This window comes from Eschrichtius robustus, chromosome 2 (genome assembly GCF_028021215.1).
Source record: "Eschrichtius robustus isolate mEscRob2 chromosome 2, mEscRob2.pri, whole genome shotgun sequence".
NCBI classification, from domain to species: Eukaryota; Metazoa; Chordata; class Mammalia; order Artiodactyla; family Eschrichtiidae; genus Eschrichtius; species Eschrichtius robustus.
Window position 1 is genome coordinate 92,208,015 of NC_090825.1, and position 25,189 is coordinate 92,233,203.

Here is a 25,189-nt window from a genome sequence, read left to right on the forward strand (position 1 = left end):
AGTCCTTCAGGAACATTGATTTCTTAGCTGCACAGTTACTAGCTATCGGGTAGCACTGATTTCAGGAAGTCCTCAGCTATAAAGGACTTGGAGTAGTATGTTCTGTGTTGTCACTTAAAAATGGATCCATTAGCTTTAAGAGCAGTGGAGCTGTTAGATATCATTCTTATAAAAACTTAGGGCTGTGTTCTCCATTTCTATTTTGGGCAAGTTTTTTTATTTGCGAGCATGCTGTTCAAAGGTTTTCTCTTCAATGATGCCTTCCTGTACTTACCCTGAAGAGCTCATTTTCTTTTTACATCATCTTTTTATCTCATATGTATTCATCTTATACACATGATCATCTCACCACATTATATTTCAACTCTGTGTCTATGTGTCTGGTAAACTGTGGGTGCCCCACGGTTAGGGAAAAGTTTCAGTCATTTGTGTTTTGCTACACTCCCCAAGACAAGATCTGACATGACATATAAAGAATATATGTAGTGGGTATTCCACAAATGTTAAGTGAATGAATGGTGTCACAGTTTTAGAGCCTACATCCATTCTGGATATAGGTGAATATTCTGAATGTAGACCCTAAAACTGAAACTGTGATACTGTGTTCATTGCCAAATTCTGTGCCCTTTTTTCTCACTGGTGATTGAGCAGCTGCCTGACGTGTTTCATGGTGATCACACATGTGCTATGTTTGATTGCTTGTTGATAATGTGTGGTGACAAGTGCCATCATGGGATGGCTGCTTTGGTTCCAAGGTCATTTCTTTCCTTTGGCTGAGCGTAAGTGGGTTTTACATTTTAAGATGCTAGCTTATGGAACCTGGTGGCTCGTGTTTTATTATGTACGTTCTGGGGCATTTATCACTGTCTGACCTCTGTAACCCCTGGTTTCCATTTAGATCAAATGCAATGCGTGCGTGGCGAGCGCTGGATTGATATTTGGCGTATCTAATGTGCAGTGAGCAGCCTTTGGCTGAGTCTTGACTCTTCCTTTTTTGCTGCAAAATTGTAATTTCTTACTTGTCTCAGAAACTTCATTATACTTTTTCACCTCACAAATCTGATTGCTCTCAAGGAAAGATTTATTTTAAAAGTGTACAGACTATCATTAGGTGAAAAATTTTAAGAGATTAACCAGTCTTTCCCGTTACATTTAGTTTAAAATTTCCTTCTTGTTTTCTGTACCCGGCTTTTTAATGACTGAAAATCATTCTGGAGGGGAAAACAAACAGACAACGATTTGGTTTGAGGAAAATGTTTGTAAAGTTTGTTTTGGGGGGGAGGATGATGTGAAAAGGAGACTCTTTTGCAATTTCTGTCTTTTACTGGTTTCGAGATGAGATTAGACAGAGGAGGAAGACCAGAGGCCTCTTCCCTCCCCTCCTTTCTTGCCCCAAGCACTTAGTGCAGTGTAAGGCCTAAAATTAAGGCCTAGTATTATGTGTGCCTTGACATCTGGAGAAAACTGGGAAGGCCTCTCATGGCCCAACTCCAAGTCTCCTCCCAAAAGTGCTCTTGTGGGTAGGGTCTCCTCCCCAAATAACCCTCCAGGACCCCAGCCAGCTGACATCTTGATTTTGGCCTTGTGAAACCTAGAGCAAAGAAACCAACTCATCTGCAGACCTTGGAGTTAATAAATGAGTGGTGTTGTAAGCCTCTACATTTGTGATAACTTGTTATGGCAGCAATAGAAACCCGATGCAAGTGTTTATGGTTGAGTGTGTTTTCCTTGGTTTTATCTTACTTGAAAAATCCAGGGATAGTCAAACCCTTTTGTTTAACATGAATTGCAAGAAACAGTCCACCCACCTAATGTTTCCATTTTGTGGGAAGCAGCCATAGCTTTATATACCTAGAGGAAGGGGTCTGCTCTGTGTCCAACGCACAGCTGAGCATTTGAATTGATTTTACTTGATTTGGATGAATCAGTGTTTCCCTGGGAGCCATTTATTTTAACACCAAAGCCACATCTTTAGCCATTGTGGGCTTCAAAAGCAGTTCACTGATTATGGCCTCTTCTTCAAATATATCTTTTTTTACTTTAAAAGTGAGTGTTTCTAGACCTTCAAAAATTGAGACACGATAAGGAGCGGAATAGTGAACATTGTGTCATAAGTTGCTACCCATTTATATTGGTTACCTTTTGAAAAAGTTGGAAAATCTGAAACTGCTCTAGGAGTTGCAAATAGTGAAGATTATGTGTACCTAAAAAGAGTTAAGTATTGTAATAAAATCTTACAATAAAATGATTATGACATTCATTTAGGGTGAATGATTTTTATATGTAATTAAGAATAAAAGGTAAGGGGATTGTATAAAATATTATAATTACTATTTATAATTACTGCTACTGTTATATAGCAGAGCAAGCATTTCTGCCCTTAGTGGAGGGGCAGGGAAAGGGAAGCTGGGCAGGAAGGTTCTCTTAGACTCCTTTTGTGGCTTGTGATTCTTGACCCAGTGTGGTCAGGAGAGTGTGAATGATTTCACCAGGACAAACACAAGAGTGCGAGGAATGAAGTGGCTCAAGGTGGACCAGCTCCTACCTCCCTGCTATGAGAATTGCTCCTTCTTCATCCAGGAACATGAGAAGATGGAAACTGGTTAGCTCGGCCCTTGGAATCTCCAGCATTTGGCAAGAACATGAGGGTGAAGGTTCCACCTTGCCCACCACCCCCGACTTTCCAGGCAGTGGAATCCCTTCGACTGTGTGCTTCCATGGGAGCCCCGGGTGCCCCCTTTGTACTTGGTTTGCTTCTCCCCTCCTCTTCCTCCACATGAAGAAGAGGCAGAAGGCTTGTTTCTTTTTCTTTCAGTGATTTTATTTCACAAAGGTGAGATTTAAAGGAAGGCCTCTCCACAGAGCCCCAAATTCTCCCATCACTGTCTAAAATTCTATTCGTCAAAAATTAATTTGAATTAATAAGCAAGCACCTTAGACTGGCTAGTGGCACTTATTAAGAATGACTATCACACCTTAATAATAATCATCACTAGCATGTGTTGCATGCTTAGTGTGAGCCAGGGGCTATTCTGAAGACTTTGCATGACTTAATTGATTTAATCCGCCTAGCAAGCCTATGAAGAAGGTTCAGAGAGAGAGGTCCAGTAACTGGTTCCAAGTTACATGGTGATGATGAGGGGAGAGGCAGGACAGAATCCAGACTGGTCTGCTCTGGGACTCGAACCCTCAGCCACTGTGCTGAGCCACCTCTCCTGGATACTTAATGAGGATTTGATTTGATTTGGTTGCTTTCTTCCTTACATCTAGCAGCAATACCTGTAAGGGATGGGACTGGACATGAAAAGAGTAAAGACATTTTAGGGGTAGACATGTCTGTAGGGGAATTGTTATAGGGACTCTGGAAAGAGATTGGGGGGCATTCTCTGCAGCCGTTGTTTTCCCACCAGAGGCGGTAAGAAGCTCACTCACTAGCATCTTGATGTTACTGATCTTATAACCAGTACGAGAATTCAACTAAGAACCCAGCATGGGTTCTCTCCTGTTTCTCTTCTCTGCTTCTCTCCAAACACTGACATTTTTCTTTTCTTTTAATGTTCTAGCAGCAGAAAACTCTTATGTAAGTTTACGTGTGTATATCATAAATGAAATGTTTTACTTATTATTTAAACGTTATTTAAAAACATAACACTTTCCAAATACTCTTGAAGCGAAGGCCAATGAAAAGCAACTAATTTCTGTAATTACCCTTTTCTTCCTCACACAGTATTGGCTGGATCCTGCGAAAACCCTAGCTGAACACAAAGAACTGATCAACAGTAGGTATTTGATTTTAACTTTGTTAAAGTTTGAAAACAGTATAATGTCCATGATTAGATGGGTGCGGAAAAGGCTTTAATATTGCGTAGGTGAATATTAGCACTTGAGTGCCAGAATATGGAGATGGGTGTTTGTACATCGCCAGGTCTCTGCAAACTCTGATTAGATTTGTGTAGGTAAAGACTCTGAGTGGATCTGAGTATCGAATCTGGCTTTTGTGTGCACCTGGCCTGGACTTTGGTCTGTGACTTTTCCATTGTCTTTAAAATCTCACCTTCAGACAGAAAAGGCAGAGAGGCACTGGTTTGAAAAAGAGGTGGACATTCGACCTTTTAAAGTGCTTGGGTTTCTTGGGTTAAGGAGTGGTTTTGCCCTTCACAATATTCAGTTGGCTGAGTCGGTAATTAAGGAGTGCCCTCGTAACCTGAAAGATTGCTATGGCTTCAGAAAGGACCCATCTGTTTTGGTTTCAGTTTTATCAATATGAATCTTACTAAGGTGACTCAGAGTCTAATTAAGGTTATATTCATTAACGTTACTTTCCATAACCCAAGTTTTTATTTATAAATGTGCATGTGCACAGACACTTGCAGCCCTTAAGTACGCAGAAGAGTAGTTATTTTTAAATCGTCTTTATTAAAATTATGGTAAAATATCAGTATATAACATAAGGTGGACCACTTGGAGGTGTACAATTCAGCAACGTTAAGTACATTCACATTGTTATGCAACCTTTACCACTGTCTATCTGCAAAATGTCTTCCATCTTCCCAAACTGAAACTGTATCATTAAACCATTTTGCTTTAATGTACAAATTATTGCTAATAAGATCTAGTGGATTCTTCTGGCCTTTCTTACCCCCATTCTGAGTCTGTACTTTCCATGTGTATTGGCTCACTCCCCGTGGTAAAATGGGTCACATGGTGCTTTACGGACCCCAAGGGCAGGAACCGAGCTGTGCCTCAGAAAGGAATTGGGAACTAAGAACTGCAGCACGAACGGTCAGGAACTCAGTGAGTACTGCTTCTGTGAACATCAGCATCATTTTTGTTTCTGTCTGTGGCCTGGCTCTCTTTGCCCCTCCATCTCTGTGGTGGAAGCCTCCTCAGTTTCCAAGTTACAGCTCTAGCCACAGGCAGAAGTGCACTGGCTGTCTCTGAATTGCAATTCCGAATTCTAGGGCGGGTGTCGGACCAGCCCAGTTCGAGTCAGTAGCTCACTTCAGTCCTGTAAGCTATGTCTAGGCTTTTTGCAAGGTCAGTGCACACATAGCTGCTAGGGGGGCCAGCATTCTGGATGGGAGTGGGCAACAGGTTTCAAAGATGGGGCTGGAGGCCTATGAGATGAGAAAGGACCCTCAAAATATATACCTTAGACATCATCAAGTTCTGCCTACTCCGCCTACACAGGAGTAAATCCTAATCAGAAACAGCTTATGACCTGCCATGGATGAGAAGCTGCTTGACAGCAGAGGGATGACTGAAGTCCTGACCTTCTGACTTCTAATACCACGTGCTTCTTGAGTGAGCAAACTGCCCACTAAAGGCTGAGGGGAAGCAGGAAGTTCATGTGATTAGATGTGAATGCAGATAACTTCCAAGAGGTATCCTCATGTGAATGGTAGGCACTCCAATTTAACAAGTCTCATCCCTTGGGATCTAGAAATCTGCACTTTTCCAAAAGATTCAGGTATAATAATAAATACAGTAAATATCTGTCTTGTCCATTTGAACCACTTACTTTAAAAATAGCAGTTCAACTAGAAAAATGGTACAGATGAACCGGTTTGCAGGGCAGAAATAGAGACACAGATGTAGAGAACAAACGTATGGACACCAAGGGGGGAAAGTGGCGGACGGGGTGGTGGTGGTGGTGTGATGAATTGGGAGATTGGGATTGACATGTATACACTAATATGTATAAAATGGATGACTAATAAGAACCTGCTGTATAAAAAAATAAATAAATAAAATAAAAATACCAGTTCAAAAATTTCAGGAATTGTTATTTTAAAACAAACGCAAAGGTTTTTTATAAGAAAAAGTTGAGATTTCTACCCAAATGATGAAGAAAAATACAAATTATTTTATTTAAGGTGTATTATTCAAGTGTTCCTAAGAGCATTTGAAGTATATATTTCATTACATGGCATGAAATATTATGTTTAATATCTATAATCTGTAATGCAATTACTTTCTCATCCTAAATAAATGTCATCCTGTTAAAAATTTGATGTACAGGAAGAATAAAACACTGATATTACAATTGAAAAGTTATGTAAGTGAATAATGCATAATTTTTTATCTCATAAGATAGTTTGATAATTAATGAGGGAGAATGGCTCTCACATCTCCAGCAGATAAGTCAGAAGGAATATCTGTAAAAATGACAGAAAATTTGCTAGTCGCCAGGATTCTCATAGGTGCATTATGATTTAGTTATCCTGAGCTAATGGGAGACTATTATCATTAAAGGCCTTGAAATTAGTCTTCACGAAAGGTAGATTAGAGGATTCCCAGTTTCTGGCTTCTGTCTATTTTGCTAGAGTAAAACAATATTAACTTACTTTACATAAGAATTTCTTAAAGGTAGGCTCTGTGGAAAGACGTAGATCAAGATGATAATCTAGGAATTTACTTCACCAGCACCTGATATTTATAGTCAGTCTTAGGCTAGGAGGCCAAAAAATACTTGGGTAGACATATCCTTGCTCCAAAATCTCCATTTCTTTAGCCTTTGATTGATCTATAAAACAGTGATGTATAAATGAAGTATTTGCTTGCTCTGAAGGTGTTATATTTTTTCCCTGAGAGCCTGTATGGACTAGTGGCCAGCAGGCACTGAACTCTAAGTACTAGCAAACGTGGTTCTCATCATTGGGATCTTGGGCGAGTTGCTTTACCTCCTTGGAGCTTTTCCTGCCTTGCATATGTTACCAGATGCTTGTTGGGAATCAGATGTTTAGGAAACATTTTTGCACATTATCAAATACAGTCGAATAGTAATTTATATATTTGGACCCCAGACACTTTGTATGTAAGTGGGAAAGGGAGGACTGATTTGGGCCAAAAGTCCTAAAAGAAAATTAGTCCAAACAATGTTTTTAATTATATGTATTTCAAATTTCTGCTTAACTGCTCGTCACTAAATACATTTCAACTATCTAGGCTTGGTCAATAGGGTGTAATCTGTCATGTTCCAGAGCATAAAAGCAGCTCTGGAGTCTGGACAAGGCCTTCCTGCCTTTGTGCACCATCTCAGCAGCATCTGTGCTCCTCCTGCCCCCACATGCCAACCCTCGTGTCCTGCAGGTGCAGGTGGACCCATCTGCTCAGTAACCCAGAGCTTGATTGGCACAGATCAGCAGCGGGTGGACTTCCCGGCTCTTCTAAATATTTAATAGTCAGTGCCTCCTTGACATCCGTGTTCAGGGGTAGAGGCCTGTTTGTCACAAATAGAAACACAGGGATTAAAGAAACATAGAACTCGGACATATGGAATCCACTCTAACGATAAATTGTAACAAAGTTTCTTTTAAAATTTAGTTTCTAAAAAAGCTCCAACCTAAGGAGTGCCTTACACAGGAAGGCGTAGCTTAGGGGAGCAGGGCGAGGCCCTAGTGTTGCTTGCCTTCTGTGTGCGAGGAACAGGGGTTTTATACACATAGCTTGTGTGTCATAATAATAATAAATAATAACATAGTTCATATATTATAAATTCATTATGGCTTTGTTATCTGTTGTTCTATGTAACTTCCTCTCCCCAGCTTCTAAATTGGTGACTTTATTTACTTAGTTAAAAATGAAAATAAACTGTATGTCTGTTATACAGTATCAGAGACTTGGGATAACAGTGTGTGGGTGGAAGTATTTTTACACAGGTGCCTGTTTCGTATCTTTTTTATTTGTGTGGGAGAGCTTTTGTTGGAGAAAAAAATTAGAAACTATGACCACCGTTTGGTGCACCAGGTAACAGATCCATTTTAAAACAGATTTAATATAAGATCTAGTTACCACATTGCTCAGAAGTATGCAGTTTTGGAAACAGTGCAGGTTATATTTGTACCTTCTGAAATAGAAATATTTCTAGTGAAAATATAATGTGGTTGGCAAACGAAGGGGCTTGTGTCCTCTTGCACAGTATGAGTGTTTAATTATATTTTATATTTTCCCAGGTACAATTCCAGATTTTGTTTCATATATGTTTGGTATTTGTGCATGTAGTTCTTCTGTGTGGGGTAAATGACTGAGATGAGAAATGTGTTCTTAAATATGTAAGAACATATTTTTAGATTCAGAAAAGTTTAAGAATGAAACAAATATTGCTCCTAATCCTACCACATAGCCTCACTGATAATTTTGTTTTTAAATGGTAAGAGATATACATGGTAAGAAGTTTCTGACTTATCAGTTTTGCTAAAAGTAGAATTTAAATGTCCTCACCGAAAGGAAAAGTTAGTATGTGAGGGGATGGATGTGTTAATTAACTTGCTGGGGAGTAATGCTTTCACAATGTATACTTTTAAATATCTTATAATTTGTCAATTATACCTCAGTAAAGCTGGGCAAAAAAAGTTTACAGTCCCTCTTCCCAAAATTTGCCACTCTTGGTAATTTCTTATGCATTCTTCTGTTGGGGTGTGGGCCCATATTTTAACAGATAACTTTCTTTTACACACAAAAGGAGTCATATTTCTGCAGTCAGAAATAGAGCTTGGTGATCTTTTCCCATCAGTACATGAAGTTCCCCGCTGCCCATTTAAACGGTTGAATGGTACCCTGTGTATGTCCTGTGGTTGACTTAAATGGCCCACCTGCTGCTGAGCATTTAAATTGTTTCCACCATTTTGCAGATTTTGGGGGTTACTTTTTGCAATAGTGGTAGGAGGATGGTTTTTAAAACTATTCATTTTGTTTATCAGTAATCTTTCTTCATTATGAAAAAATACATATGTTGTAGAAAATGTGAAAAATGGAAAATTTAGAAATAAGTAAAACTTGTGCTTATCTCACGAACCAGAGATGAGAAGAACTGGCAATATTCTAATGTATTTGGTCCTGTCTTTTTTCTTGTGTTTATGAGCACATAAACATAGATAACTACATAGTTGAAGCCTTACTATTGCCCAATTCTGAACTCTTGTTTTTTCATTTTGCGTTTTCTGTCTTTAGAAATTCTTGGTGAGTGTAATTTTTTAAACAACTTTGTTGAGGTATCTTTGACATAAAAAATTTGTATATATTTAAGGTGTACAACTTGATGTTTTGACAGATGTATACATTGTGAAAAGAGCACCACATCAAGCTAAATAATTTATCTATCACCTCTGCATAGTTACCGGGGTGGGCGTGGGGTGAGAAGATTTAAATTAAGATCGATCCTCTTAGCCAATTTCAAGTATGTCATACAGTAGTATTATACAATAGTTAACTATTATCCCCAAGCTCTACATTAAATCCCCAGAACTCATTCATCTTGCATAACTGACACTTTTTACTGTTTGACCGACAGCTTCCCATGTCTCCCTCCTCCTGGCCCTGGGCGGCCACCATTCTGCTCTCTGCACTTAGGCATGCAACTGTTTTAGATTCCACGTATAAGTGAGATCAGGCAGTATTTGTTTTTTTGTGTCTGGCTTGTTGCACGTAGCTTAATGTTCTCCAGGTTCATCCATGTTGTCACAAATGGGAGGATTTCCTTCTTTTCATGGCTGTATGTATATCCCATTTCTTTGTGTGCATTCATCTACTGATAGGTTGTTTCCATGTCTTGGCTTTTGTAAATAATGTTGCGGTGAAAATGGGGGTGCATACATCTCTTGGAGATCCTGATTTCATTTCCTTTGGATAAATACCCAGTAGTGGGATTGTTGGCTCATATGGTAGCTCTGTTTTTAACTTTCTGAGGAACTTCCATACTGTTTTCCCTAATGGTTTGATTCATTTCCATCCCACCAACAGTGCACAAGGCTTCCCCTTTCTCCACATCCTCACCAACACTTTTGTCTTTTTGACAATAGCCCTTCTTGCAGGTGTGAGGTTGGCATCTCACTGTGGTTTTGATTTGCATTTTTCTGATGATTAGCCATGTTGAATATCTTTTCATGTATCTTTTGGCCATTTGAATGTTTCCCTTGGAAAAATGTTTATTTAGGTTCCATTATTTTAACTGGGTTATTTGTTTTTTGCTATTGAGTTGTGTAAGTTCCTCATATATTTTGGATATTAACCCCTTATCCAGTATATGGTTTGCAAATCTTTTTGGTGAGTGTAATTTTTAGTAGTTGTGTAATATTACACTACTACTTTGACTTATTTATAATGTGAAATTTAATTTCTATTTCTTATTTTTAGCTGGACCTCCGTATACTTTGTATTTTGGTATTAAATTCTATGCCGAAGATCCGTGTAAGCTTAAAGAAGAAATAACCAGGTATAGTACTGACTTTGCTTTTGATCAGTACATGTATGACATATACAAAAGGCTTTATTTAAAACAAATTGGGGTCAAATATTTGGATGGGTGTCTGCAGGCATTTTGTAATGGACTCCTGTGAGAGTTAAATTTAAACTAGCATTGCGTGAGGCAGTTCAGTGTCTGACGATAGATGTGTTTGAACAATGGCATGGACCTGGGTGACATGGTAATAGATTCTGCATCTGCTGTGATGGGATATTTCTGTACTGTTACTGTGAAGGATGCATTCAGTCTTTGTAGTCCTGTAAACGTAGCCATCTGAACTGCGTAAATGGAGGATATATATTTTTTAAAATTTATTTTATAGAAGTACAGTTGATTTACAATGTTTTGTTAGTTTCTGCTGTACAGCAAAGTGATTCAGTTATACATATACATATATATTCTTTTTCATATTCTTTTCCCGTGGTTTGTTACAGGATATTGAATATAGTTCCCTGTGCTATACAGTAGGACCTTGTTGTTTATCCATTCTATATATAATAGTTTGCATCTGCTAATTCCAAACTCCCAATCCCTCCCTCCCCCACCCCACCTCCCCCTTGGCAACCACAAGTCTGTTCTCTATGTCTGTGAGTCTGTTTCTGTTTCATGGATAAGTTCATTCATGTAGGGACAATATTTTGTTGCTGAGTTTGCATATGTAATTATAAACGTGAAAAGCCACTCACTTCTCTTTAATTGTTGTAGCTTAAATATCAGCTGTCCAGGGATTTCATTAATCTCTATGGAAAATGAAAAGATAATTGCTTTTAGTATTAAGGGAGAGAAAAAACCCAGTGTTTTTTAATGCATTACTTTACCTTTGTCATCAAATATCTTATTTCAGTTAAGACAGAATTTCTGATTGGTATTGATTATATTGTTAAAGCAGCCCACGCCAGCATTTGAAAATGGCTTATAAAGAGCAGACAATAGCATTATGTTTTCACTTATTCCACTAGTGACCTGCCTGCATGTGGTAGCAAAAACAGAAGCGTTTTCCCTAACTTAACTCTAAATGGTCAGTTTTCCTAGTGAACCCGTCATTGGCCTGAGTAAAGCCTAATGCATTGCTCAGAAAATTGGAAATCATCTCCTTGATAACTAAGACAGTCTATGGTCTTGTTTCTATTCTATCCTTTCATCTTTTTCCTTAGACTTTCTTTTGTCTTGATTCTGCACTGCACACAGATGAGTGAGAAGAGGGTCAGCTAATCAGACCTTTTCTCTTCCGCTCTGAAGTGCTGTAATTAGGCCTCATTTGTAGAACTGTGCTGACATCTGCTTTGCAGCGAGCACTTGCAAAGACAGGGCTGCCTCTCCAGGGTTTCTCCGAGCACACCTCTGTGGGAGAAGGGACACTGTGTTGGGGAGAGGTTGAGGCAAGGGGTCATGTTTACATTAGAATTTCATGAAGAGTCTTTGCATTCAAGAGGGATTTCTGAGTTGAGGGCTTATGGGGAAACTGAGTCCAAGTGGTATAAATGCACATTTATATCTGTAACTCATTAGGGGATTACAGGGCACAACATTTTATGAAAATACAAGGAAAGTTCTTCATTTTGATTTTATCAGTAACCTCTCTGTGCTCAATTTCCTCACCTGTAATATTGGAGATGTACCTGTCTCGTAAGGTTTTTGTAAGCATTAAATGGAATAATGTTTGTAAAGCTCTTATAAGTTGGTTGTTTTGGCTCATAGTTAAGTGCTTGATAAATGCTAGCACTTATTATTTTGTTCTCTCTTTGCTCTGGTGGTTCAGTCAGTTACGTCTTTTTTTTTTTTTTGGCTGCATTGGTTCTTCCTTGCTGTGCGCGGGCTTTCTCTAGTTGTGGTGAGCGGGGGCTACTCTTCGTCGCAGTGCACGGGCTTCTCATTGTGGTGGCTTCTCTTGTTGCGGAACATGGGCTCTAGGTACGTGGGCTTCAGTAGTTGCAGCACTCGGGCTCAGTAGTTGTGACACGCGGGCCCTAGAGTGCAGGCTCAGTAGTTGTGGCACATGGGCTTTGCTGCTCCGCGGCATGTCAGATCTTCCCGGACCAGAGATCGAACCCATGTCCCCTGCACTGGCAGGCAGATTCTTAACCACTGCACCACCAGGGAAGTCCCCCAGTGAGTTACACCTTAAATGAGAGTTAGATTCCAAAAGATACTTGATTTAGTATTAAGAAGGGGGGAAAAGGGCAGTGTTTTATAATGCATTACTTCACATCTGTTTACCAAATACTGATGATGAAGAGAAATTTCCCTTTAGAAACTACTAACAGCTCATTAGCAGAATATATGGATTTGTGTGTAATCTACAACCCCACAATATATTGAATACAACCTTGTTTTCCTCAAGTTTTAGACCATTTCATGTAAAGAACCAGATGATATTGTTGGCTTACAGTTAGTGGCCATGATCTATAATAATTTGTTTTTATTGCACAAAACATAGAGTCGAATTTAAGTAAGTTAAACATTTAATGTGATATTATTGTATACTGACTCTTAGTATATCCTAGAGATAAAATCATTGATTTGCATGAATATGCTAACTTAAATGGTTAGGCATAATGGACTTTAAAAAGAGAAGGGAGTCAATTACATGAGATAATTTTGGCAAAGGCAAAAACTGAAACCAAAAGACAGAATCCCCCAAAATAAGCTACTAAAGGAAAAGCATACTTAGGCCAGCATTTTCAAGTCGAACGTTTATCTTGCTTCAGTTCATTGGAAAATTGTTCCAACTTACTCTGTACTGGCTCTTAGGTTGTTTGTAATTTTTTTCCTTCACTTTCTCTCTTCTATTTCTTTTTTCTTTTTTATGAAATTTAATTTAAAAAATTGAAGTATAGTTGATTTACAGTGTTTCAGTTGTAGAGCAAAGTGATTCATTTTACATACACATATATATTCTTTTTCAGATTCTTTTCTGTCATAGGTTATTACAAGATATTGAATATAGTTCCCTGTGTTATACAGTAGGTTCTTATTCCATCTATTTTATACATAGTTTGTAATTTTTTGATATGAAAAATAAAGCTACAGTAAACATGCTTTTTTCCCCTGAATTTTATTTTATTATTTTATTTATTTTTTCTTTATTGGAGTATAATTGCTTTACAATGTTATGTTGGTTTCTGCTGTACAACAAAGTGAATCAGCTATAAGTGTACATATATCCCCATATCCCCTCCCTCTTAAGCCTCCCTCCCATCCTCCCTATCCCACCCCTCTAGGTCATCACAAATAAACATGCTTTTTTTAAAAAAAATAATTATTTTTATTGTGGTGATTCCATCTAAGAACAGTTAAACGACAAAATATAGTACAGAGTCAAACACAGCTCCCTCTTTTTTTTTTTTGGCCGCGCGCATGTGGGATTTTAGTTCCCCAGCCAGGGATCAAACCTGCGCCCCCTGCATTGGAAGCACAGAGTCTTAACCACTGGATCACCACCAGGGAAGCCCCTAAACATGCTTTTACTTTTTCTTCCATGTACAGTTTTTTTTGAAAATCACACAATTTCCTACATACGGTTAAAGACCTCTTTCACCGTCTAACCCATTTGTTTTACTCCTGCCCTTGTGGATGACTACCCAACTTGTTTCCTTTTTAAAATTATATGTGATGCTGCATTGAATCTTCTCATGTAGATAAGTTATCATGCTAGATGACGTATTCCAGAAGGACATTGTATCTAGGGGGAAATTTTTTTAGATGAATGGGATGCATTAAAAAATAAGGCTCCAGACTATGAAAAATATAAGTTAATAGAATTGCTTCAACTTGGAGTACCTGCTATGTGCTCTAAAATGTTTCCTGAATAGATGAAGTTGGGGGACTCTGAGGTCATATATCCTACCCTCCATTTTTATAAAAAGTTCCTGAGATGTTAGTCAGCTTCTTTCTTCTTAAACATTTTAAAGAGAGGAAACCTTACTGCTTCACAAAGCAGTGGAAGTTCAATAAGAAATAAAAGATCTCTGGAACTTCTGTCATCAGCACTAGGTTTTCTTTCTAGGTTTATGCGAAATAAATCTAACCTCTTTTCTCTTTATCAGTTTTTTAAATAATTTGTGTCCTCATGACATCTGTTAAACTTATTTTCAATTCTGATTCAAAATATTATGACAGCCTTCCATGTATTATGTGTCATTCATAGCTATCTTCTGCAGATTCAATAAGCATAATGCACATATTCGTTAAGAAGGCAGACTTTGGAGGCAGACAGGCTGGGTTTTGCAGCCTTGCTCTGCCACTCACTGGTTGTGTTATCTTGAGAAGATTACATAACCTTTTAAAGTCTCAGTTTTCTCATCTGTAAAATGGCATTATAGTATTTCTTCAAAAAGATGATGGGGGACTTCCCAGGTGGTGCAGTGGTTAAGAATCTGCCTGCCAATGCAGGGGACACGGGTTTGATCTCTGGTCCGGGAAGATCCCACATGCTGTGGAGCAACTAAGCCTGTGTGCCACAACTACTGAGCCTGCGCTCTAGAGCCCGTGAGCCACAACTACTGAAGTCCGCGCGCCTAGAGCCCGTGCTCTGCAACAAGAGAATCCACCACAATGAGAAGCCCGCGCGCACCGCAACGAAGAGTAGCCCCTGCTCGCTGCAACTAGGGAAAGCCCGCGCATAGCAACGAAGACCCAATGCAGCCAAAAATAAATAAATAAATAAATAAAAGATGATGGGAGGAATATATAAGATAATACATGCAAAGTACTTACCATAATGCAAAAATGAAGTGTTCAGTAGATGGTGGGGGTAGCTAAAATAGAAATAATGATTATCTTATATTTTCAAATTACTGACTAAAAAATTAGGGAGGAAAAGACCAACTTGGAGCCCTGACGATAGGTCTTCCAGGTTAAAGTCAATCCATTAATCAGAATATCCTACTACTGCCCTCTAGCCTGCATTTCTTGAATTTGTGCATAAAGACAGAATTCACTCACTCACTCACCCTCCGTTCAATAACTATGTGGAGCATTCTTGTCCAGTGCACTGAGGACAAGGAGATTCTATAGTGACCAAAAGAGAGCTATGCTTTCAGTCCTCCAGAGAGAGAAGACGGAGAGTGAGTGAGTCTGAGTGCGTGAGTCTGCCTGTTGCTTTGCTGACAACCCTATGTGTGATGACACTGACATTTTAACTCTTTCTAAAAAGAGAATAATGTTCGTTCCAAATGACTTGTTCATGATGAATACATTTTAGCTTCTGAAAACAGGTGTTTGTTTTTTAATATTTTATTGTACTTTGTTGGGGATTGACATTAAGCTCGTCAATTATTTATAATTATTGTACTGGGTAATCCATATCCTTCTCTTTGTTAAGGTTAGTGTGTTTTAGCTTCTTTATGAGCTGAGTGACCTTCAGTCACACAGTCTCTTCCGGTGTCCCTGTCTCCTTCTCTAAGTGAAGTTAATGGGTCTCAACACATCAGAGTTGAGCTGTGGGTCACATTTCGGTATGGATGCAAAAGACATTGTGACCTTTAAAGGACTATATAAATACAAGGTGATACTGCTACTCTTTGCTCCTGTATGTTTATCATCAGTTTTAAACTGCAAAAATGTTATTCCCAATCTTTGTCATTTTCTCTTGAGAGTCAGTGGGTGCTTTCTCTCCTGCTTTTCTTTTTCTTAAGTCATACATGCTATTTCCCCCACAGTGTTCAGTACTATGTTATTATTTAAACCTTTCCTTCTGTCCTGCACATTAAGTTTCATCCAGAATGATTAGGCTCCTGTCACAGGCTGCATCCTTCTCTGTTGGATGCAGAAAACCGTCCTGCCTTTCCTGTAGGCAGGTGCTCTCCTCTCAGATGTCTCAGTGTCACATTTTGCTGGCACCAGAAATCAAACTTCTACTTGTCCTCATATCTTTCAGTTTCCTCACCAGGGTCTCAAGTCATTGGAAGGTGCACTTCAGCCTTCGTTGCTGTGAGCCTTCCTGGCTGTCTTGGGCCCCAGAAATCTCAGGAGGGCCTCCTGTTTGGGCTCTGGAAAGAAGAGCATCTCTTCTTTAAGCAAATCTCCTTTGCCTGTTCTTCTCATTTCTGACACTTGCTAAATTGTCTATGGTCCTTAGCAGCTTGTACATCCTGGGTGTCAGTTCAGCTCTATTCTATGAACGTCACGTAAACGCAAAATGGTGAGGCCAGTATTTCAGGCCCTTCTCTTGTGTTGTACTGGTTGTACTGTTGTGATGAGTGAGGATGGGGTGCAAGACGGAGGGCTTCTCCCCCAGGGCTCATAATCTAGTTTGGGCCACAGTGCATGTGCACCAGTTTGGTAATTTACATACAAAGATAACCAGTAATTGCTTTATGCGGCCTCTGCTTTGTACCAGAGTGTGTTCTGGAAAGCTTCCTTATTAGGAGGATCATGTTAAATCAACATTTTTTTTTTTTCCCCCAACGTGGGTACAGTGTAACTAGGGTTACAATATAATTTATTGTTCAAACCCTAACACTTGGGAGAATGATGAAGAGAGTTATTAATAATGGGGAATGTGTAACAGACTTAAGCTAGAACTGTCCTAGGCAAACTGGGATTTATTGGGTTAAAACCAGAGATAAACAAGGGCTCACACATGCAGTGATAGCCTTAATCAGAATGATGTAGAAGGAAAGACTCAGGAACTCTAAATCTGTAATTTAAATAAAAAATTGTAGTCTAGGTCCCATAAATGGACAAAATAAGTTATATATAGTTAAAAACAAGCCCTGAGATAAGATAAAATGTTCAGCATATAAAGATATGATTTTACCGTATGACAGATTTGTCTTATACAAAATTAATATGATGCTTGCTGTGATAAAAATTAATAAAATTATTAGTTAAAAATAGTTTACTTCTTTGATTTTAGTAGATTATTTTTTTTAATGGAATGACTTAAAGATCTCTAGTATCTTTAAAAGGCAGGCTACCCAGGGAAGTTTGAACAGATGTCCTTTTTTTTCTTCATGAATTTCGCAGAGACAACAAAGAATGTTCATTTTTTTCCATTTTCATCTATCTGTCTATCTGTTCATTCATATATCTATCATCAAGTCAACAGCTATTTACTGAGCAGTTATTGTGCGCTAAACCCTAGATACTGGGAATACAGTCACCAGTGGGGTCTGGTTCCTTTTTCTTTGTACCGGCTTGTATTTCTCTGTTTCAGCTCTGTCTTTGTAAAAGCAAGGAGAAATCATCTCCTTGGTTCTCTTTACCTTTCTCTCTGAAGCAAAGTCTTATGGGATTAGGTCCCTCAGTTTCTTTATTTGGCAAAAGATTTTACTATTCAGTCAAATGTTATAAAAGTCTTAATGGAGCAAGACAAATATGCCTCTGTGACCCATTTACTCAAAAAAATACACTTTAGGAAAAGAGATTCCAAGTTAACAATAGAGGAAGGGAGTGAAGCTAAACACAAGTTTCCAGCGAGCAGTAGTAATTCTGGGGAAATGTCTCTATATTTTTGCATTTCAGTTCTGCTAATGTCACTTTACTTTTCTCTTTCTCCTCTTCAAGAGGAACCCAGATGATTATAACAAAGTGGATTTGATATCGAAGATGAGCATTCAGGGAACAGAAAGTAGTTAGTAGGGCTGGGAAAGTGAACGCAACTTAAGGAGTGGGGTTAGCCATTGGTAATGGCAAGAGATTTGGCTCAAGAAATAAGCAAGTCTTGTAAGCTATCTTAGGGATCTTGAACTTTGTCCTGAAGGCAAAGGGAAGTGTCTTAAGTTTTGTTTGTTTTTAAATCAAGGGAGTGACATTATCCTAGCTACCTCTTGGAAGGGTCATTTGCAAGGGAGATAAGTATGACTAGTGGCAAGGGTAGTGAAGGCTTTAGAAACCCAGTGGTTAGTGACCTGGACTAGGAGATGGAGGAAAGTGTATAGACTCCAAAAAACAGGTTTAGTGATTGAACGTGGGTGCCAGGGGTTACACATTGTCCTGGGTTTCCCTTGCTTATGTGACTGGAGAACCGTGGTGACGTTTACTAAATGAGTAGTGGAGAAACACAGGGTGTTAGGCAGATTTTCACTTAAGCCTGTGGGTACAAAGTTGATTATCAGTCTTCTAGAAATAATCAGAGTAGCATCTAAAATTCACTAAGGACTTTGGTTGTGAGCCTTGGGTGAAGAAAAACTTACCACGGTTGATTTTTATAATTAATTTCCTATGCTTTTTTCCTGCCATTCCCAATGACAGCAAGCGTCACCTTGCAAAGAAAGAGAAATCACAGAAGACAGCCTGGTGTGTGTGTGTGTGTGTGTGTGAGAGAGAGAGAGAGAGAGAGAGAGAGAGAGAATAAGTGATGGTGGCTGAGGATGGCATGGATGGTTCATTGTATTGGTTCATAAACCTCTTTCACCCACTGGCAGAAAGGCTGTATGGGAGGGGTAGGGGGAAAGCTAGCTAAGGTTGCATAACATCCTGACTAAGAGAGTGCTAGGGTCACATTGCCTGGGTTCCAGTTCTAGCTATGCTACTTAACTAGTTGCAAGATCATGGACAAATTTTTTCATCTCTTTGTGTCTGTTAGCTTCTTCATCTGCAAAATGGAGATAATAATAGTACTAACCTCATTTTAAAGTCTTAAATAAGTTATTGTCTGTAAAATACTTGGAATGAGTTACTATATTTACAATGTTTAGAACAGTGGGTAGCACTATTATTTATTTATTTATTTATTCATTCATTCATTTATTTATGGCGGCTGTGTTGGGTCTCCGTTGCTGTGTGCGGGCTTTCTCTAGTAGTGGTGAGTGGAGGCTACTCTTTGTTGCGGTGCGTGGGCTTCTCATCGCGGTGGCTTCTCCTGTTGTGGAGCACGGCCTCTAGGTGCGTGGGCTTCAGTAGTTGTAGCACGCAGGCTTCAGTAGTTGTGGCACGCAGGCTCAGTAGTTGTGGCTCACGGGCTCAGTAGTTGTGGCTCACAGGCTTACTTGCTCCACGGCATGTGGGATCCTCCCGGACCAGGACTCGAACCCATGTCCCCTGCATTGGCAGGCAGATTCTTAACCACTGCGCCACCAGGGAAGCCCGGTAGCACTATTATTATACAAGGTTTTCTTTTAGCAGATGGAATGAGCAAAGCCGCAGATAATGGGCAACATCTTAATAAGTGGGAGGATTGATGGAATTACATTATAATGGCCTTTCTGTCCTGTATCCATGATTTTAGACCCTGGTAACACATAGCATATTGGCTGGGTCCTTGTAATTTGTTCATCCCAGTGAGAACATGTTGTAGTGTTAGTGGCAGTGGCAGTGATGAGAATGGTGAGACTAGCTTGTATGAAACCTCCACGTCAACCTGATGAGGTGTAGATACTTCATGATCTCACTTTTACCCTTGAAGAGCCTGGCTGTTATGTGAAGCAGCTGCCCAAGGCCAAGAGCTCGTGAGTCCTGGAGCTGGGAAGCAGTCCAGCTGGTTTAACTTGAGAGCCTGCACTCTTTAGCCACTACCCTGATTGCCTCTGCAGTGTGTGTAAATAGTCCCTGTTCATGCAACGGCCCCCTCACAAAAGAGCAGAAAGTGGCTTTATTTTCATTAAAGGTGATGTGTTTCAGGGTCTGAAACTACAGGTCAGGGTAGTGGAAGATAATCATTAATCTCTCTTTTCCATTTCTCTTTTAGATATCAGTTTTTCTTGCAGGTGAAGCAAGATGTCCTTCAGGGCCGGCTGCCCTGCCCCGTCAACACTGCTGCTCAGCTGGGAGCGTATGCCATCCAGTGTAGGTTCCACTTAAGCAAATTTGCTTCAGAGCTCTTGAGAAGAATGTTTGAATTTTTCTTTTTAAGCAAGTTTATAAAGTTCTTGTTATCAAATGACATTTTGCTAAAAAGAAATTGAATTTAGTCAGAATTCAAGTTTTAATCAGTGTGCCTTCAGAAGGGGTAAAAGTGAAGCCGGTTACATATCCCTTGTAGTAAGTTGCATGGAGTTTTAGTCACAGGAATAACACTGATTCTTGATTCAGTGGAAGGTCTGAAAATTTGTTCTAGTCTACATTCCACCGGAGTTGATTGATCCCTCTGAGCCGCTCTGCCTCAGAGATCCCACTGCTTCCAAGCGGCTGTTGTGATGACCCCACGTGGGCAGGTGCCATCGCCAGTTCAGAGCGTGGCCCACAGTCCGCAACCATTGTCCATCAGCTCTTGCCATCAATATGGCGGCCATGGGGGCAGCTCCAGGTTGCACTGTCGTTTTGGAGGCTGAAGCTGAGGCTGTTTCCACTTACATTTACTGAGCCCCTTCTAAGAATCAAGCAGGGTATGGGGGGGATAAGACAGCATGTTCCTTGCCTGTGTGATTCTTGCAGACCAGAAAAATGTTGCGTAAATGCACTGGGGAACTGGTTGGGTTTGGAAGGTGGATTAATGTAGGGAGAGTTTTTATAAGCATAACATAGTGAGCTCTCTGGTTTCATTTAGTTTCTTTGTGTAAACTGTAATGGGGTTATGTGCAGCATTGTATTATATTTCCATGACCATTATGTGGGGCAAATACGTTTTGAACCACATGATTTATCTCTTTGTGTCATTGCCTGAGAGAGGATATGGTTGTTTTTCACCTCAAGCATTTCCATTATATGTACTTTAAATTCTGTTTACAACATTTTACTTCATATAAACTGGTAAGAATAACTTAAATGAAAATGATAATCATAGTCTTGCCGAAAGCAAACATTTTATCTTTTTAAGGTAAGATTTTGTTTATACTATCCATATATTCTCATCAGAGTTGTTTTAAACTAAAATTAGTTATTATCTTATATAAATTTATTAATAAAGCATTTGAAGAAAATGTTTAAGCATGAGAAGAATACTTTTATTCCTGTATTTTTAGGAATATTTTCCTAAAACGGAAAAAAATTACAGTTTCTTTCTTTTTTAGCGGAACTTGGAGATTATGATCCGTATAAGCATACTGCGGGGTATGTGTCAGAGTACCGGTTTGTTCCTGATCAGAAGGAAGAACTTGAAGAAGCTATAGAAAGGATTCATAAAACTCTAATGTAAGAATCACATTTTATTAACAATAATCAACATGTTGTACATTAGGGCCCCAGAACTTCATCTTGAAACTAGAAGTTTGTATTCTTTGACCAACATCTCTCCATTTCCCCGCACTGCACCACCCCGCCCCGCCCCATCCCTACCCCCACCAGGCCCTGGTAACCACCGTTCTAGTCTCTGTTTTTGTGAGGTTGGCTTTTTTAGATTCCACATACAGGTGGTGTTATACAAGAATTTGTCTTTATCTGTCTTACTTCACTTAGCATTATGCCCTCAAGGTCTATCCATACACTTGAAAGTTGCTAAGAGAGTAGATCTCAAATGTTATCACAACAAAAAAGAAATGGTCATTGTGTAACGAGATGGAGGTGTTAGCTATGCTATAGTGGTGATCATTTTGCAGTATATAAATGTATCAAATCAACATGTTGTACACTTTTAACTTATATACTGTTATATGTCAATTATATCTCAATAAAGCTGGAAGAAAAAGAATCCCACTTTACATCGCATCGCCCATCAACCATCATTTTATGCTATTGACAGGCTTAAGAAAAGTTTCTTAACAAATTCTTCATCTGTGCCTTGAACATTTTTTCTTTTTAAAGCTTTTTTTTTTTTTTACTGCTTATAACACTAAAATGCACATAGGAAACCCAAACAGTTTAAAAAGTATAAAGGAAAAAAAAAGTGTAAAAGAGAGAGTAAATCCCAGTACCTAAAGTCAACATATTTTTAGTTAATGGCCTTTCAGACCTCTCTCTATGCATGATTTCCCATAGAGAAAATTTATTTTATATAGATTTATGTATGTATGATTTTACAATGAAATCATTCTGTGCATACTGTATTTTGCAATCTTCTATTTTTTTCAGTCACCAGTACCTTGTGAAATTTATTTTTTTTAAACTATAAATATATGTTATTACCACAAAAGCCTTAATGTATTCTGGATTTGCTCTGTCTTAAGTATGTAAGTTCTTCACAGTTACAAGCAAAACCCTATTCAGTCTCTAGCAATGAATCTGGAGATCATGATGCCAGTGTGGAGCCTCAAGGGGTATTATGTTAACACCACATGCGCTTCTGAGAAATAAACACACTCCACTAGTAGGATTTTCAATTAATGGCCTGCAGCATTGAAGTTATAATTTAATTATAGTTATTTTGGTTAAGTCCTCTATACTGATTTTTGCTTTATTGCCTCTTATGTAACATTCCCCTTTGAATTTGCTTGGTTTCTTTCAGATGTATTATAGTTCAGGTGAAAAAAATGTAGAATTAATCTGGTCAACAAAAAATGTTTGCCTAAAGGATCTGTTTCAGTGAGTAGCACCAGAAGTCAGTTGCTGAATTGCAATCAGAGAAACCAGGCTCTCCACCTTGTATTAACATGCCCCAGAATGCTCTCCAGCCTGGTTCTAGAGTCCTTCGTTTTAAGGTTTCACTGAAGTGGGTGCTAAGAGAGTACCTGTTATAACATTATGAAGGGCACCGTGTTTGGCACATTCTGAGAATACTGATTCTGCTCGGAGTTTCCAAGTACACTTATGTTTTGAAATTATCAGGGAGCTTTGATAAAGGGCCTTATCTGTTTTATGGCATGGTGTTGACAGCGTGACTGCTATTTCTAAGAGACTAAAGCTTGATCAAGGTTTGGTAGCTTTCTTGTGTCTAATTTGTGGTAAACATTCTTCTTTATAGATTTCAAAAGTATTATATTGCTGGACTTTCCAGGGTACCATGGCTGAAACATGGGATTGCATCGAAGCAGGATTTCTTAATTTTTAAAAATTTGTGACTCCTTTCGTTAACCATTAAAAATCTCTCTCTCTCATACACACACACACACACACACACACACACACACACACACACACACACACACACACACACACACACACACACACACACACACACACACACACACACACACACACACACACACACACACACACACACACACACACACTTCCAGTCATCCATGGGGATTCCTGGCAGATGCTTACCCTCTTTAGGGGTGAATGCTGTTTTCTGTATATTGTCACCAATGAAGATTTTGGGAAGATTTTTATACTTTGTATTAAGAAAGTGACAAGTACTTTTACAGTTTCTAAAGAACTACACGTGTGCTCAGGAGATGCTGACGAGCCCCGGTTGGGTGGTGAGGGCCCATTCTCTCTTCTTCCCTCCAACACTGCTCTCCTTCGTTTGCCTCCCGGTGGAGAGCTTGCCGGTACACAGAGACGTTTAACTGTCTGTAAAGTGTATGCTTTTTAATCTGAGTGCTTATATGCTCAGTAATCTCTTTGGGGGTTTCTGAAACTGAGACTTTTTAATATATGTGGGGCTACTGGGATCAGCTATAATGAGCAAAACTAGATTTGGTAAATGAAATTAACTTACAAGTATCACCTCGGAGTATTAATTCTGTCACCACGAAGGCAAGAGTCTTCTTGAAATACAAAGGCTTATGTTTGCATTAGCACAAAGGATTATTTATTTTTCCAGTGAATATAGTGAAAGTGGCTTCTCTTCCCTGTGAGCGCAGTAGCTATCAGTAAAGTAAGGCTCTTTGTTTGTTTTTATGCTGGGCATAGGGGTCAGGCCCCTTCTGAAGCAGAGCTGAATTACTTGAGGACTGCTAAATCCCTGGAGATGTACGGTGTTGACCTCCATCCTGTCTATGTGAGTAACATTTAATTAACACAAAGTATTTTAAGCTGATGACATTTTCTTAAAAAGTCACTGGAACTCCCAAAGGAAAGCAGCAGTCATGTTGTTTAACGAGCAGATGATACTTCTTCATCTGTGTTTTTGAACACAAAGAATCTCTTGCGTGGATTAAAGCCTAATGAGTTTTGCATAAAAGTCTGTGATTATATTTCCGTGTGTAGGAAACAATTAACGGGGCTTGAAAACACAACCTGGATAACAGCTCCAGAGGGCTTAGCTAAACATCAAAACAGTTTTAAATTGGTCTGTAATGGATTATATTGGACAGAAAACAGGAGGATTTTCCAAAAAATAGATTTTATGGCTGAAAAACAGTCATAAAATCACCTGCCTGGTAAAGTAGACTTTAGGCAACAGTATATGTGTAACTGTTGGTGGTTCTATGTTGGATATGCAGGTTCTGTCAATATTAGGGTTACTGCCTACTGTAGTTGTTGCCACTGCATAAATAGGAGAATTTTTGCAGTTTTTCTTCAGTGGCTGATGAAAACTTGCGGAATATGATCAGTGGGCACTTACACTGAATCTGTACTGAGTGTTCAGGATCCAGGTCTTCAACTTTGAGCCACTTCTCTAAGGTTACCAATTGGTTATTCTACACCAGTGAGATTGTAATGTCATTGTCTTTGATTTTATGAGAGTTCAGTTACCAATAGACAAATCTGATTATTTGAGAAAATGGACCAGGTGTCTTATTCTTTACACGAAGTGAATTGCTAAAGATTATATGTAGATTGAATGTTTGTCATTTGGATTATGGAGCTCAGTTGGGTTGTTTTGGAACTCAGTTTTTAAGAAACCCTGATAAGACTTACTGTAATGCAAACAGCTCATTGACGTATTCATTTTGTAATATGTCTTTTGCTCATCAGAGTTTCCTAAAACAAATCATCTCATATTATTTGTAAAGAATTAGAAGCATCCCTGGTTATACTGTTAATATGGCAATAAAAGTTACATATTTGGGAGAAGTAGTAGTTCCCTGATAAATTACAGTCTAATCTCATTAAACCATTAAATGCTCCATAGTACTGTCCTTTAAAAATACTTCTAAAACTTTGTGGAGTAATTATTTTTTTTTTCTTCTAGCCACATTAATCTTGTTAGGTTTTCAGTTTTTAAAAAAATATATTTTATAGGAAATGTATAAAGAGAGAGTGTTCTGCAAAATGCCTCTGCATTTGTATAATGTTTAT

General features: G+C 38.9%; 1 protein-coding gene across 3 annotated transcripts in view; it reads left to right on the plus strand.

The window, feature by feature from the left end:
* Nucleotides 1-25,189, plus strand: part of EPB41L4A (erythrocyte membrane protein band 4.1 like 4A) — a 266,948-nt gene that overhangs the window by 143,279 nt on the left and 98,480 nt on the right. For all 3 annotated transcript variants that reach the window (XM_068534088.1, XM_068534102.1, XM_068534096.1), the window contains exons 3-7: nucleotides 3,728-3,779; nucleotides 10,135-10,213; nucleotides 19,875-19,972; nucleotides 21,136-21,256; nucleotides 23,858-23,945. In XM_068534088.1, coding sequence (XP_068390189.1) covers nucleotides 3,728-3,779; nucleotides 10,135-10,213; nucleotides 19,875-19,972; nucleotides 21,136-21,256; nucleotides 23,858-23,945 — 438 coding nt within the window. The remainder of the gene's footprint in view (nucleotides 1-3,727; nucleotides 3,780-10,134; nucleotides 10,214-19,874; nucleotides 19,973-21,135; nucleotides 21,257-23,857; nucleotides 23,946-25,189) is intronic.